At 41.2% G+C, this 13,760-nt stretch overlaps 1 protein-coding gene across 6 annotated transcripts in view; it reads right to left on the reverse strand.

Annotated features, from left to right (window-relative positions):
* Nucleotides 1-1,025: 1,025 nt before the first annotated feature.
* The window catches only part of LOC118386961 (CD2-associated protein-like), a 96,076-nt gene continuing 83,341 nt past the window's right edge, over nucleotides 1,026-13,760 (reverse strand). For all 6 annotated transcript variants that reach the window (XM_035775004.2, XM_035775005.2, XM_035775003.2 and 3 more), the window contains 6 exons: nucleotides 13,249-13,358; nucleotides 9,603-9,715; nucleotides 9,080-9,163; nucleotides 6,102-6,361; nucleotides 5,660-5,723; nucleotides 1,026-3,435 (listed from right to left, as the gene is read on the reverse strand). In XM_035775004.2, the coding sequence (XP_035630897.1) occupies nucleotides 3,394-3,435; nucleotides 5,660-5,723; nucleotides 6,102-6,361; nucleotides 9,080-9,163; nucleotides 9,603-9,715; nucleotides 13,249-13,358 (673 nt within the window). In that variant the 3' untranslated portion in view covers nucleotides 1,026-3,393. The remainder of the gene's footprint in view (nucleotides 3,436-5,659; nucleotides 5,724-6,101; nucleotides 6,362-9,079; nucleotides 9,164-9,602; nucleotides 9,716-13,248; nucleotides 13,359-13,760) is intronic.

Genomic DNA, 13,760 nt, shown 5'->3' on the forward strand with positions numbered 1-13,760 from the left:
GATGAAACCAACATCGAACTCTTTGGCCTGAATGCCAAGCGTCACATCTGGAGCAAACCTGGCACCATCCCTACGGTGAAGCTTGGTGGTGGCAGAATCATGCTGTGGGGATGTTTTTCAGAGGCGGGACTGGGAGACTAGTCAGGATTGCGGGAAAGATTAACGAAGAAAAGTACATAGATCCTTAATGAAAACCTGCTCCAGAGCACACAGGACCTCAGACTGGGGCAAAGGTTCCCCTTCCAACAGGACAACGACCATAAGCACAAAGCCGAGACAATGCAGGAGTGGCTTCTGGACAAGTCTCAATGTCCTTGAGTGGCCCTGTCAGCGCCCGATCTAACATTTCTGGAGACCTGAAAATAAATAGCTGTGCAGCAACGCTCCACCTCCAACCTGACAGAGCTTGAAACGATCTGCAGAGAAGAATGGGATAAACTCCCAAAATACAGGTGTGCCAAGCTTTTAGCATCATTCCCAAGAAGACTATAGGCTGTAATTGCTGACAAAGGTGCTTCAATAAAAGTACTGAGTAAAGGGTCTGAATATTTATGTAAATGTGATTTCAGTTTATTTTGAATACATTTGACATTTTCTAAAAACCTGTTTTCGCTTCGTCATTATGGGATATTGTATGTAGATTGATGAGGGGAAAAAAACAATTTAATCAATCTTAGAATAAGGCTGTAACAAAATGTGGAAAGAAATCAAGGGGTCTGAATACTTTTCGAATGCACTGTATAAAGTCAGCTCTGATTCATCCTAGACAGGAGAGCTACTATATGCTTCCAAGATAGGTCCACATGCTATTAGAGCAAGGGAGTCTTATCAATTCAGCTCTGTGTCAATATTCTCTGCTGCTTCCATTTACTGATGAGTAAACATGTCCTCTGGCTTTACCAAACCATGAAAAGGACTCCCTGTGAGGGTGTGCTGTACCTACAAAGACGAGATCAAGCTCAACCAGTGGACAAAATCACACAACACAATAACAAATTATTATAAAATAACCTGGTACTCATGAGTGTAAATAAAGATATTTATTCATTTAGGAAAAAAAATCTAATTTCATGCAATTTCACAGCACATGTAAACAAGATCACTGGAAGATGTTAAATGTGCACATATTTCCTATTTTCTTTGCATCAAATAATGGAATGTACAGTAATTAAGCCAAATAACCGTTACATGGATAGCCTTTTCTTTATATATACATACTGTATATACCTTTGCATGATTATCTCTTTAGTCAACCTCAACTTAGAATGTAGCCATGTGAAACATGGGGGGATGGAAACGAGACATTACAGATTCTTATTGCTTTGGGGATCAGCATGTCAACCAGGCTAAACACACTTACAAACCTAAAATCCAACCTCAGACACACACACAGGCTCTCAGGCTTCCTTCCATGCATATACACATGGACACACAGCCCGTGATCAGGAATGCTTTCTTTTAAGGGGTAAGATAAGCCTGAGGATAGTACACAGCTTGGTGTACTCTTGTGAAGGACAACATATTTCCTGGATAAGACATTTTGTGAGATCAGTATATATATATATATCAAAACTTTGAAATAACACATATGGAATCATGTAGTAACCAAAAGTATTAAACAAATCAAAATACATTTTAGATTCCTCAAAGTAAAGAAAGGCAAGGGGTGACAACTTTGAAGAATCTAAAATCTATTTTGATTTGTTTAATACTTTTGGTTACTACATGACTCCATATGTGTTATTTCAGTTTTCATGTCTTCACTATTATTCTACAATATAGCAAAAATAAAATAAAAACCCTGGAATGAGTAGGTGTGTCCAAACTTTGATTGGTACTATATACTCAAAATGTAAAGCAATAATTCACTTGCTAAAATATAATATGCAGAAGGATGCAGACAGAAGGCCATCCATAGTGTTCAGGAGGATCTGGAGTCGAGGCAAACATCCTTCTGATCATCATGGTTAAGTAACACGTTAAGAATCATCAAATTGCTGCATAAAATAGATGCAACCGATGCTTTTTTATCAAAGGCGATTTCTTTCATGATTTGTCTGAGCGGTACACAGAATGTATACCATCAAAAACACCTTGCGTGAACTCCTTCCAGGAGTTCACCCTGCTCACGCTAATGTTGGGTCCATCTTTAAGGCTTTCAACTTAAACTCTAGCAGGGTGTCGGAGTCCTCCAATACCATTCGACAGTCACAACAGATGTTTCAATGGTGCAGAGCTTAACCATTCTGTATGAAGTAGATCTCTTCCCTAATGCCTTTCCATTCAGCCTCTCACTTACAGTACTGAGAAATGGCAGAGCTACTGTGTACTGTCCAGTTAACCTCCACGCTCCATGTTTGTACTTGGTCAAAGCATAAAGACTATACAGGACTTCAGGTCTCACCTGGGAGGATGGAAAGAGATTGCTCACTCTTTAAAGTACACATGGCTTTCCTTTACAGAGAAAGAGTAGGAGAGCTTGCTAACCCAGTTCATAAAAGAGGGGTCAGAGCATTTGGCGTACAGGAGAACAACAATCAATGAGTAAGCCACAATCTTTACAGTGGCATGAAATAAAATGGAGTTTTAGCCCGTAAATCACTGGTGCTCTTTTCAAGTATGGCTATTATTGGCTGTATTTGATGGTACTACATATAGGATCTATATTATACACCTGTACAATGACTCTAATTGCTCTTTCTGGGAGAACCTTCTCACATAAATTGTACAAGAGAAAAACGTCCCTCTGTGTAAGCACATCGTCAGTAGACTTAAAAAAATATATCATGCAGCAAGCCTAAACCTTTTGATAAATGTAAGCTACCAATATTAACACTAAGATTTTTTTAACAGGCACAATAGTGATACCCTGGATAGGAATGTTAGGAAAAAAGAAAAGAAAATCTCCCTAATGCCAAAGCAATGGAGTACAACACCGCCATAGCAACTGACAAATCACAATATCATTCATTATGATCTAAAGATGCTAACATGGATACTTAAAATCAACTACTTGGAAGTCGTAAAAAATAAGAAAACAAACGCTAATAAAAACTATCGCGTCATACAGAATCAGTAGTAGTATTGAGAGCAATCCTCACACATTCCCATAGAGAATGCCAGTCCAGCACAGTAGAAAGGCCTCAATCATTTATGTTGGCAAAACAAAACAGAAACTAGAATGTAACAAAAAAACATATACATCCGTATTTAATTACACCTTTATATAACTAGAAAACCTTCATGTGCAAAAATGTAAATCTTACAAATGTGGAATAGGTTGACATCTAAAAGGATTATAGGAATGCCATCGTCCCCCTCCTGAGTCTCTGCCCAGCGGGGTCAGGGAAAGACAGATCGGTGAATGATGTTCCAGGCTGATTGGGTCAGACTTCACGTCGACTGAACTGTCCTCTTTAATTTCTCTATCTCCATCTGAAAGGCAGGCAGGAACACACACAGCGTCAGATTTAACAAATGTTCTCATGCGAAACCAGCATCAGATACAATTCTGATAACATCGTAGCCAACAGCCTCACATGGAAGTATGCATCAGCTCTTGAATTGAATAATGTATTATTTCCACTTGTGATGCAAATGAACCCATCCATAGCATAGCAGGGATTCTTCTGTCATTGTAATCATTGGGTGGGCTGTGTAAGTGTTTTTTTTGGTCGCCTAAGTGCAAACAGTGGAATTATTATTTAAAAAATATATATGTAATTTCCAGGATGTAAAAAACGCTTTAAGTGTAGAAAAAAAAAATGGACCTATATCTTTAAAAAAATAATAACATCTTTGAGAACAAACAATAACCAAAGTAAAAGCTAGACAGTCTGGAAGAACTTAAAATTCTAAAAACAAATTTAGCAGAATTGATTTTGGTATTATGTTTGAGTATAAAAAAACACAGCATTAGTAATGGCAAAATGCATAGAAACGGCAATGCGTTCTCTTAGCGCCATGGCAGAATATGTAGAGTCATAGGAAATTAGCTTTAATACTTCAACATTTTCTCTCAGCTGCATGGCATAATTTGTAGAATTGCAGGATATTCGCTTTAAAACGGCTGCACAGAGCTATGATCAATGACAGGAATAATAGAATTCAATCATGAGTCACCACTAGGGTTGCAAAGCAATAGTATATTACTGGAAACTTTCAAATTTTGCTAGTAAACTAACAGAATTTTGGTAACTTTCAAGGAATATATGGAATGATCACATGACATCTAGAGGCTTTTTTTTGGGTACTTCAGATTATCACAGGTGTCTAATCATCTTTGACCCTCTGTGTGGCCTTATCACATGTAAAATATATGAACAATTTTAAAATGTAAAAATAGAATGACAAATCTGTAAAATATTATCCTAAACAAACTGAATACCATTGGTGTTTAGTATGAGGGTTTCAACATGAGATATCCGTAAAAAAAAATTCACACTTATTTATTTGACTGTCAATATGTTTTTGTTGTAAATGTTTTGGGGACAAACTGGTGGCAGTTGCCGAGCTAAATTGGAAGAGTTGCCGAGCTAAATTGGAAGAGTTGCCGAGCTAAATTGGAAGAGTTGCCGAGCTAAATTGGAAGAGTTGCCGAGCTAAATTGGAAGAGTTGCCGAGCTAAATTGGAAGAGTTGCCGAGCTAAATTGGAAGAGTTGCCGAGCTAAATTGTAAATGTTGCCGAGTTAAATTGGAAGAGTTGCCGAGCTAAATTGGAAGAGTTGCCGAGCTATTTGAAAATAATGCCACTGTTTTCTCTTGAACCATATGGTCTAGCCACTCTAAACCCAATATGGACACTGATGTTTAATTTAAAAAAAAATACTATATATATGAATACATGTAAAAGTTATGCAAGTATAAATTATCAAAATGACAGGAGATTCCAGTAACTCTGCAATCCTAGTCACCACAACCAATCATTACTGTGAGGCTGTGGCACACTGACCCACAGCATGCCTTCTAATTAATAATTTCATGCTGACCGTCATTGGAATACTAATAGGCAGGTTGACTGAAGATGGCAGAAATTTGCAACGATATGAACATCTCTTACATTCAGAGAAAAGCTCTCACTCAGACGTAAATGGAATACAAAGATATGAGAGAGAGAGCGAAAGAAACAAAGGGAAAGAGGGAGAACAGGAAAGAGATTGGGGAAAGAAAAAAAAAAATCGATAAGACAAAAATTAAGAAAGAAAGCTATGGATTATTTCTGAATGAATGCAGACAGATACTTTATAGTTCCCAGTCTTAAATAAGACCTCTGCAGTGCTTCTGTAAATCAACACGTGGACGCAGCAACAGGGGGTTGAGGTAGGAGGGAGGGGAGGGCAGAGAATCTTTAGCGGGGTGGATGTGTGTATGCTTGGGGCCCAGAAGGGGGTCTACACAGGCCTGCCTCCCTTCACTGCTCCTGGGGAAAAGGATGGACAACGTTGTGGTAGGCTGGGTCTCTCCCTGGGTAGTGCGAAGTAGGGCCATAAAGCATCCCGCAGTGTGTGTGCGTGTGTACTCGGCATGGGTGTGTTCAATAGTACTGTGTGTTCATACCTCTCACTCTCTCCAGCCCATCTCTCACCATCTGACTGGACCCGTCAGGCTAACACACTGTGACAAGCTGTGATGTAAAGATGGACATGGTGATCAATTTACCTGCAGGGCCACTCGTTTCAACTTCTCCTCATCCAGCTCGCTTCTTAGCTCTGCCATCTCTCTCCTGCAAAGCAATGCCAAGACGTTCACATCAGTGCTTGCCTGGCTAGCATCTGCTCAACGATAAGATCACATCACCATCAGCTCTGTCCGACCAGGCTTCACTCAAGTTCTAACAGTGACTCGTCTATACCTCCCTAGAAACAAGCCATAGGGCACTATATAAAATGTTATTCTGAAAAAGGTACACAAAGAAAAATTGTTGACTGATATTTCTTGCTAGCTTTGATAATGATTAAGCTAAAGAATCTTAACAATGCAACATTTGCTTGGAAAAAAGGGCTTGACTGCAAAAACGACGCACTATCCCTTTAAAGTCAGAGTTTGAGCGCAATACGTATGAACTGAACAACATCATCTAAGGAAAGTGGTAGTTAGTTACATTTGCTGCGTCTTGAGGAGCTCCACAGACAGCAGCAGTTCTTTCATCTGGGATTGGAGGTCCTCCAGCTCAGACCTCTGCTCCTCTGGCTCTGCCCTGGGCTTGGGCTCTGTGCCGGGGCCTGGGCTGTGGCTTCGGCTGAAGCTAGGGCTGGGGCTTCTGCAGCCAGGGAACGACACCAGGTAGGCTTTTGACCCCTCCGACAGGGATGGGCTGGGCTTAAGGACAGGAGACTGGGAGTGTGAGCTGTGCATGGAAGGCTGTGGACACCAGACACATACTGTTAGCTGGACAGGGAGATCCAAAATATTCCTGCCCTGGCTGTGACACTCCTTTAAGCTTTCTGAATGATTTTGACTAATTAAAAGTCTGTTTCTTTGCTCAAAATGAATCAAGTCAATGTTTCTGGTCATAACATACATTAGTCTTTAGCCACGAGACATCACTGCATAGGAGGGAGCTACAGTAGCCATTTTAATCACGCTGTTGTTGAGCATTATTGTACCTACCGAAGCTGCGGAACATTTAGATTGAACACAATTCATTCCATGTGTTTCCTTCTCAAGTTATGTCAGGGGTGCTTTAATACTGTGATCTTCAACCTCCCATCGCCTGGGGGATATGGTTTTCATTTATTTATTTTTGTCAGAGGGTCAACATCTTTTATTCAACCTATAGGAGTTCTGAGCCCACAGTAATGGGGCTTGATGTGCAGGGATTATTCACTCGATTTGAGTGCATTTACATCATTACATTTAAGTCATTTAGCAGACGCTCTTATCCAGAGCGACTTACAAATTGGTGCATTCACCTTATAACATCCAGTGGAACAGTCACTTTACAATAGTGCATCTAAATCTTAAGAGGGGGGTGAGAAGGATTACTTATCCTATCCTAGGTATTCCTTAAAGAGGTGAGGTTTCAGGTGTCTCCGGAAGGTGGTGATTGACTCCGCTGTCCTGGCGTCGTGAGGGAGTTTGTTCCACCATTGGGGGGCCAGAGCAGCGATACTGTGGTACTGATAAACGACGGGTCTGGTGGGTCGTTTATCAGTGGTACTTTATCAGGGGTCCTTTGTGGGTCGTTTATCAGTGGTACTGATAAACGACGGGTCTGGTGGGTCCTTTGAAAGGGCCTCCAGTGGGGCTGGTCTCCTCACACAGACCATCACAAGGGCTCTTATTGCTCCCAAATCATGATATCTCCACTGTGAAGTTTCCCCACAACATCCAGCCCATGGTCTATCAGCCAATAATACAAGGTGTGCCTTAATGTGGACGATAAGATGGGACGTGAAGCACATACAAAACCTCTAATCTCCTCAATGCAAGTATAGTGAAAGCCACATGCTAACTGGAAGGTGACAATTAGCCGCCTGTGTTTAATGGGTTGGTGTGAGTCTGGAAATAACAGGATGAAGACAGCATGCCTTCACTAGAGAGCCCTGGGGATTTGTACGGTCTGTTGAGAAAGGAGAGGTTCTAGAATGACCATTCCAATGGCATGGTTGTTAGCATGGAGGTGGAGGGCGTTGTACTCCCCTCAGTCTCCCGCTGAGCATCTGGGGAAACACTAACAAGACAAACACCACGTGGATGGAAACAAAGTCTTCATTAGAAAAGTGAGGATCCGCTTCATCTCGCATCTGCAGGACAACTAGCTAAGTTATTAACAGAGTGTCCCAGTGTGACTGTAGCCTAGCCTCCTGTGCTAATGAGAACCACCTGCCTTACACTGGACTTGAGTGTGTGTGTAGGAATGCAAGAGAATGATTTAGTGAATGTGTGTGAATATCTGCATTAGAGCGTTTGACTCAAATCAAGTGTTATTTTTCACATGCGCCAAATGCAACGGGTGAAAACCAAAAATTCAATAAATGCCGCGATATACAGTACCAGATAAATGTGTTTGAAGTACACTATATATACAAACGTATGAGGACACCCCTTTATTTTGACTCAAAGAGATCTTGATTTAAAAAAGGTTGGTGACCACTGGTCTAGTGAGTGTGCGTAGAGTCAGTGCAGGTAGTTCGGGTTATTATGGCTATTTAGCGGTCTAATAACTTGGGGGTAGAAGCTGTCTCTGAGCTTGGTCCGAGAGCCGATGCTCAGGTACCATTTGTCGGATGGTAGCAGAGTGAACAATCTATAGCATGGATGGATGGAGTCTTTGGCAGATTTTCAGGCCTTCTTCCGACACCGCCTTATATAGAGATCCTGGATGGCAGGGAACATGGCCCCAGTGACGTACTGGGCTGTCCGCACCACCCTCCGTAGGGCTTTGCGGTCAAGATCGGTGCATTTGGCATATCAAGCGGTGATGTAGCCAGTCGAGATGCTCTCGATGGTGCGGTTGTAGAACACTGAGGATCTGATGGCCTATGCTAAATCTTTTCAGCCTACTGAGGGGGAAGAGGCCGATGCCATGCCCTCTTCACGCCTGCACGGGTGTGTATGGACCATGTTAAGTCCTTAGTGATGTGGACGCCACAACACTGTTGTGTGTACGCCAGGCTTGCGACTGTGCTGTACTGGAGGGATCAGGTTTCATCAAAATAAGAGGACAATTTAGACATATTAGTGAGGGATTACTCAGAGGCACTGAGAGAGGTCTGCAAGACGCATCTATGACTTAACTAAAAACCACAAGATGGTTGCAGGCCATTTTTTATGGGATGTATTAGTTCATTTCTATAGTCAAACCTGAGACATATGCTTTCCTGTTCTTCTTTTGGGGTGTTGTGTCCTCTGTATGAATTCTCCACTGAGGGAAAACATTGGCTGAAGTGACTAACTTGCAGCAATAGGATGGATTTGGGACGAATGACAAGTGTCTGAACTGAGATAGATCTAATGTACATTGATCCATACATACAAAATAGTTGTTTTGGAATGGTTCTTGGTGTAGCAAACAAACAAGTTCAATACAGGACAGACACTGACCAATACGATCAGACACGTCAATGTCATCGTTACCTTTGTTGGGTCTATCAACTTTGGTTTGGGTGCTTCCTCCTCGTCCAACTTTAAGGTTTTCTCCACGCTGATGTCCTTGTTTAGCTGAGAAGACAGAAAACAAATCACAACAGGTCTGCTCAGTTTATGACACACCTTGCCAGACACTGACTGAAACACTCTGGCTTGTCATGTTCCCCCGTTTCTAATGGAGAGCTTTCATATTACTCTTCAGGGAACTCAGTCAATCAAAGACAAATCGGAACGACCCGACAAGTCTCCTCTCAGCCCTTCAATTAAGTCAAATGTCTTTTCAATTGGACGTTTACTACCCTGTTCCTATCTCACCCCAACCCATCATGAGGTGCAAATAAGGAATATGGTGATGTACATTTAATGTACAGAGAGGGCCTGCATGTTGAAATTCTGAGAGGAATTTGATGTCTCAATGTAATGTATGGAGCAAGATGAACACATGGCGTGTGGGTGTGCAGAGTTGTGTGTTCTCCGTAGCATGTTGATATTTCACGGTGTGTGTACTCACCGAGTGGCCTCCTCCAAACTGAGCGGGCAGCCTCCTGCCTGGCATCTTTGGCCTGTTAGCGGTGGGGTGAAACAGCTTCTCAGAGGTAGACGACAGATCAAAGCTCATCAGTTCTTCACAGAGGAAGAGAAAAAAAGATAACATTTTGGATAACCATTTTTTAAAGGAAAACGATTTTACACATTTTGTAATTAATTATAGGTCATATTTCATAGAAATATGGAAACACTGGACAGTTACTTTAAGACGGTCTTGAGAATTGTATACTTTGAAACATTGCCACACAGTATGACACCATCTTCAATCACTATAACACAAAGCCATCACTACAATCTAGGTAAGCACTATATAGCCCTATTTAAAGACTATAGACAGTATCTTAAGTAAGATTGCAGAACTCCCAGAGGAGTGAAGATGGAGGTAAAGGAGAATGAGGAGTGTGTTTCCGTGTTTGTCTTCATGCCCTGAGCCCATGGGGCTGATGACCTCTGGAGCTGAGAGCCATCATGGTTTTAGCAGCTATTTTGTCGCTTTTAGCGGTATGGCTCACAGACACGACTCCCTATCCTCCACACTGTCATTATTAGGCAGTGGGCCATAGCAAGCTATCTGTATTCGTTTTTTGGATGATTCATCTCTGTCGAGGGAAGAGCTGTTTTTTACGTAGTGTATATTCACATATTCTGAAAACATTTCCTTTTGTTGGCAATGCCAATTTGAGCTATTTTTTTCAAAACGTTTGATCGCTAGCTGGACAGGCAAATGCTGCTGAGTATTAAACTAAAACCCAATCAAAACTTTGTACTGCAAGGTACTCTATACACTCTGGCCAATGGTTAACCCCTATAGACAGTGAGTCACATGGCTGTGGCTAGCTATATGAAGCAGACAAGACAGGCATCAAGGCATTCAGTTACTGTTCAATTGAACATTAGAATTGGCAAAACGAGTGACCTAAGCGACGTTCAGCGTGGTATGCTCGTAGATGCTAAGCGTGCCAGTTGAGTATCTCAGAAATGGCCAGTTTCTTGAGCTTTTCACGCACGACAGTGTCTATTGTTTACAGAGAATGGTGCGCCAAACAAAAAACATCCAGTCAGCGGAGGTCCTGTGGGCGAAAACAGTTTGATGAGAAGTCGAAGGAGAATGGCAAGAATCTGGCCACAAACAGGCAAATAACGGTGTGCAGAACAGCATCTCGGAAAGCACAACTCGTCGGTCCTTGTCACGAGTGGGCTATTGCAGCAGACAACCACACCGGGTTCCACTCCTATCAGGTAAAAACAAGAAGAAGCGGCTCCAGTGGGCACATGATCAACACTGGACAATTGAGGAGTGGAAAAACGTTGCCAGATTCATTGTTCTCGGCATCGGCCCCCCACCTACATTCTGAGAACTCGCCTCACCTAAACTCCCTCGTCTTCACCTGTCCTCACCTTTGTCTCTCTCCATCCTTTACTCTCTTCCTATAAGCTCTTCTCTTAATGTTTTTCCTATTTGTGATTGTCCATGGCGTGAAACGAGAGGATGTAAACAGAAGCAACCTCCCCTTTCCGTCCATCCTCTATCCTCCTTTATCTCTCTGAACTCAGGACACAAGCTGAAAAAAGATATTATTAACTGGTTTAGAGGATTAAATCAACACATTAGCAACAACAACTCTAAAATATATATATATTTTTAAAGTAATTATGTATTTAATGGGCAAAGCTGTCCACATACCTAAGAGCATTTGGTAATGTGTCAAAGTACACCTGAATTGCTTTAAAAAGGAAGCAGTGACTGACATTAAACCCATGCGTTTCAGAGTTTAAATATGTCTCCATTTTCATCTGTGATAGAGAATCATTGTCAATCTACCGATATGCTTCAAAAGGGCAAACAAATCACAAAATACGCATAATGTTAGTTTTGCTAAGTTCTTAATGAACACAAAAAGCGTATTGCACCTTTTAAAAGTTGGAAGCCAACATTTTAAATAATGTCCAAATAAGAATAACCCAAATGAAAACCGAATTATGAATAAGGGTTTTGAGCTCATTGCCCTCCCTTTAGGTCAGTGTTTTCTGCTCTTGGAGCCATTACTCCAACATCCTGTTGCAGCAGGAGGAGCAATCCCCAGTAGCTACTAGTACTCCACTTTCAAATTAATTAAGCACTTTGAACTATATTGAGTTTTAAAAAAAATATTAAAAAAAACAAGTTACTCCAGACAACCAATACTGTTATTTTTTAAAACCATAAAAAAACAAAACTTGGACATCATTGCACATCTTTGCATGCGCGATAGAACAGCATAGTATATACTGCAATGTTTTTATCCCCACCATGCTGGATGCTCCTCTCCTCAGTTTCATCAACAAAACAATAACAATAACAAAAGTGCTGGGGCGACCAGTGGCGCCCTTTCACCTTTACAGATTACAGCTTTTAAAAGGAGCTGTTTTTTACAACCAAATCTCGATTTTCATATAGAAGGTTGCAGGCACCTTTTGTGATGTCACATGTTTTTAATTAAGAAACTTACTCCATACAGCAAATCACATCATCAAATCAAATTGTCATTCTTATTGTGTAATATGGGGGCCTTGAAAAAACATCCTTTTAGAAACAGCCAAGCTCTCAGTATAGTGATGCAGGTCTTTAGATGTTGTACAGTAAACACAAAATTGTGTAATTCCGAATTTTAAACGCAACGTTATATTCCCTTTTTGGTGACTCGAGCGGTTCCATTTTCAATGTAGCCTGCCGCTACAAGTAACTGCCAAAATAAAATAAATGCAAACATAGTGTCTTAATAGGGCATTGGGCCACCACGAGCAACCAGAACTGCATCAATTACACCGTGGCATAGATTCTACAAGTGTCTGGAACTTCCTGTGTGGAAACACCCCATGCTTTCAATTGCAGTTGTCACAATACCATACAATACCTGATTTTCCTTGGCAAAAAGGCAAAACAGGCTAAATTCTTTGGTCCTTTAAAAAAAACTTGCTGTTTGTAAAATATAGTGTGCTATAGCTTGGAAAAGAAACGTGTGATTCTGGGTGACAACATAAGGCTGTTTGTTTCCAACAATAGGACTGTTTTCCTCAGGAAATTTAGTCCACTTCATGTTTTTTTGTTTTCCATAATACTGGTATCGTGGCAACCACGTGTAACCATGCCAGCCCAGGAACTCCACATCCGGCTTCTTTACCTGTGGGATCGTCTGATACCAGCCACCCGGACAGCTGATTAAACCAAGGAGTATTTCTGTATGTAATAAATCCCTTTTGTGGGGAAAAACTCCTTCTGATTGGCTGGGCCTGGCTCCCCAGTTGGTGGGCCTATGCCCTCCAAGGCCCACCCAGGGTTGCACCCCTGCCCAGTCATGTAAAATCCATAGATTAGGGCCTACTTCATTTATTTAAAATTGACTGATTTCCTTATATGAAATGTAACTCAGTAAAACATTTTAAATGGTTGCATGTTGCAATTATATTTTTGTTCAGTATAATAATGTTATCATGGAGCTTTATAATTGTGGAAGTGAAGTGTATATGTTCGGGACACCAAATGACCGTTTCACTGCATGTCTTGTTCAAGGTCTTAATGCTCAGAATGTCCTCAAAATAAAAGTTAACTTCAGCAGAGCCATACATACCCATGTCAAGGGCTTTGTCCCCCCAGTCACCGGACAGCGTTTTTGATTTAGTGGGTAATGTTGGCTCAATGTCAGACTTTGGTCGCGTGGAAGGCACCTCTCCATTGTGCCTGTAGAGGGGGGAAACCAACATCAGTAACAGTAGTACCATTAGTAATTGTTGTAAACAGTAGTGGTAGTGGTACAGCGAGACAATTTTATTCACATATGTGCCTGATATTTTGCTATGCGACCTGGAATCTTTATTTAAGAGCACTAGTGCGCCTAGAAAAATAAAGGATTCTGGCTTTATTACCTGTAGATTTAGAAAATAGCATATTTCAGCGTGAATAAAATGTCTAAAGGCATGACAAACAAAGAAACTAAATACATTGGTTTGTTGGTGTTTATATTGGTTTATTAACATTATTATACAAACATCATTATGCAACATAGAGGCATGAGTCAGACTAGGCAATGTTGTCCTTCCTCAATGTGCAGTGTATATACCCAATATGTGACCCTAGACGGCT

The sequence above is a fragment of the Oncorhynchus keta genome, chromosome 8 (genome assembly GCF_023373465.1).
Source record: "Oncorhynchus keta strain PuntledgeMale-10-30-2019 chromosome 8, Oket_V2, whole genome shotgun sequence".
Taxonomy (NCBI): Eukaryota; Metazoa; Chordata; class Actinopteri; order Salmoniformes; family Salmonidae; genus Oncorhynchus; species Oncorhynchus keta.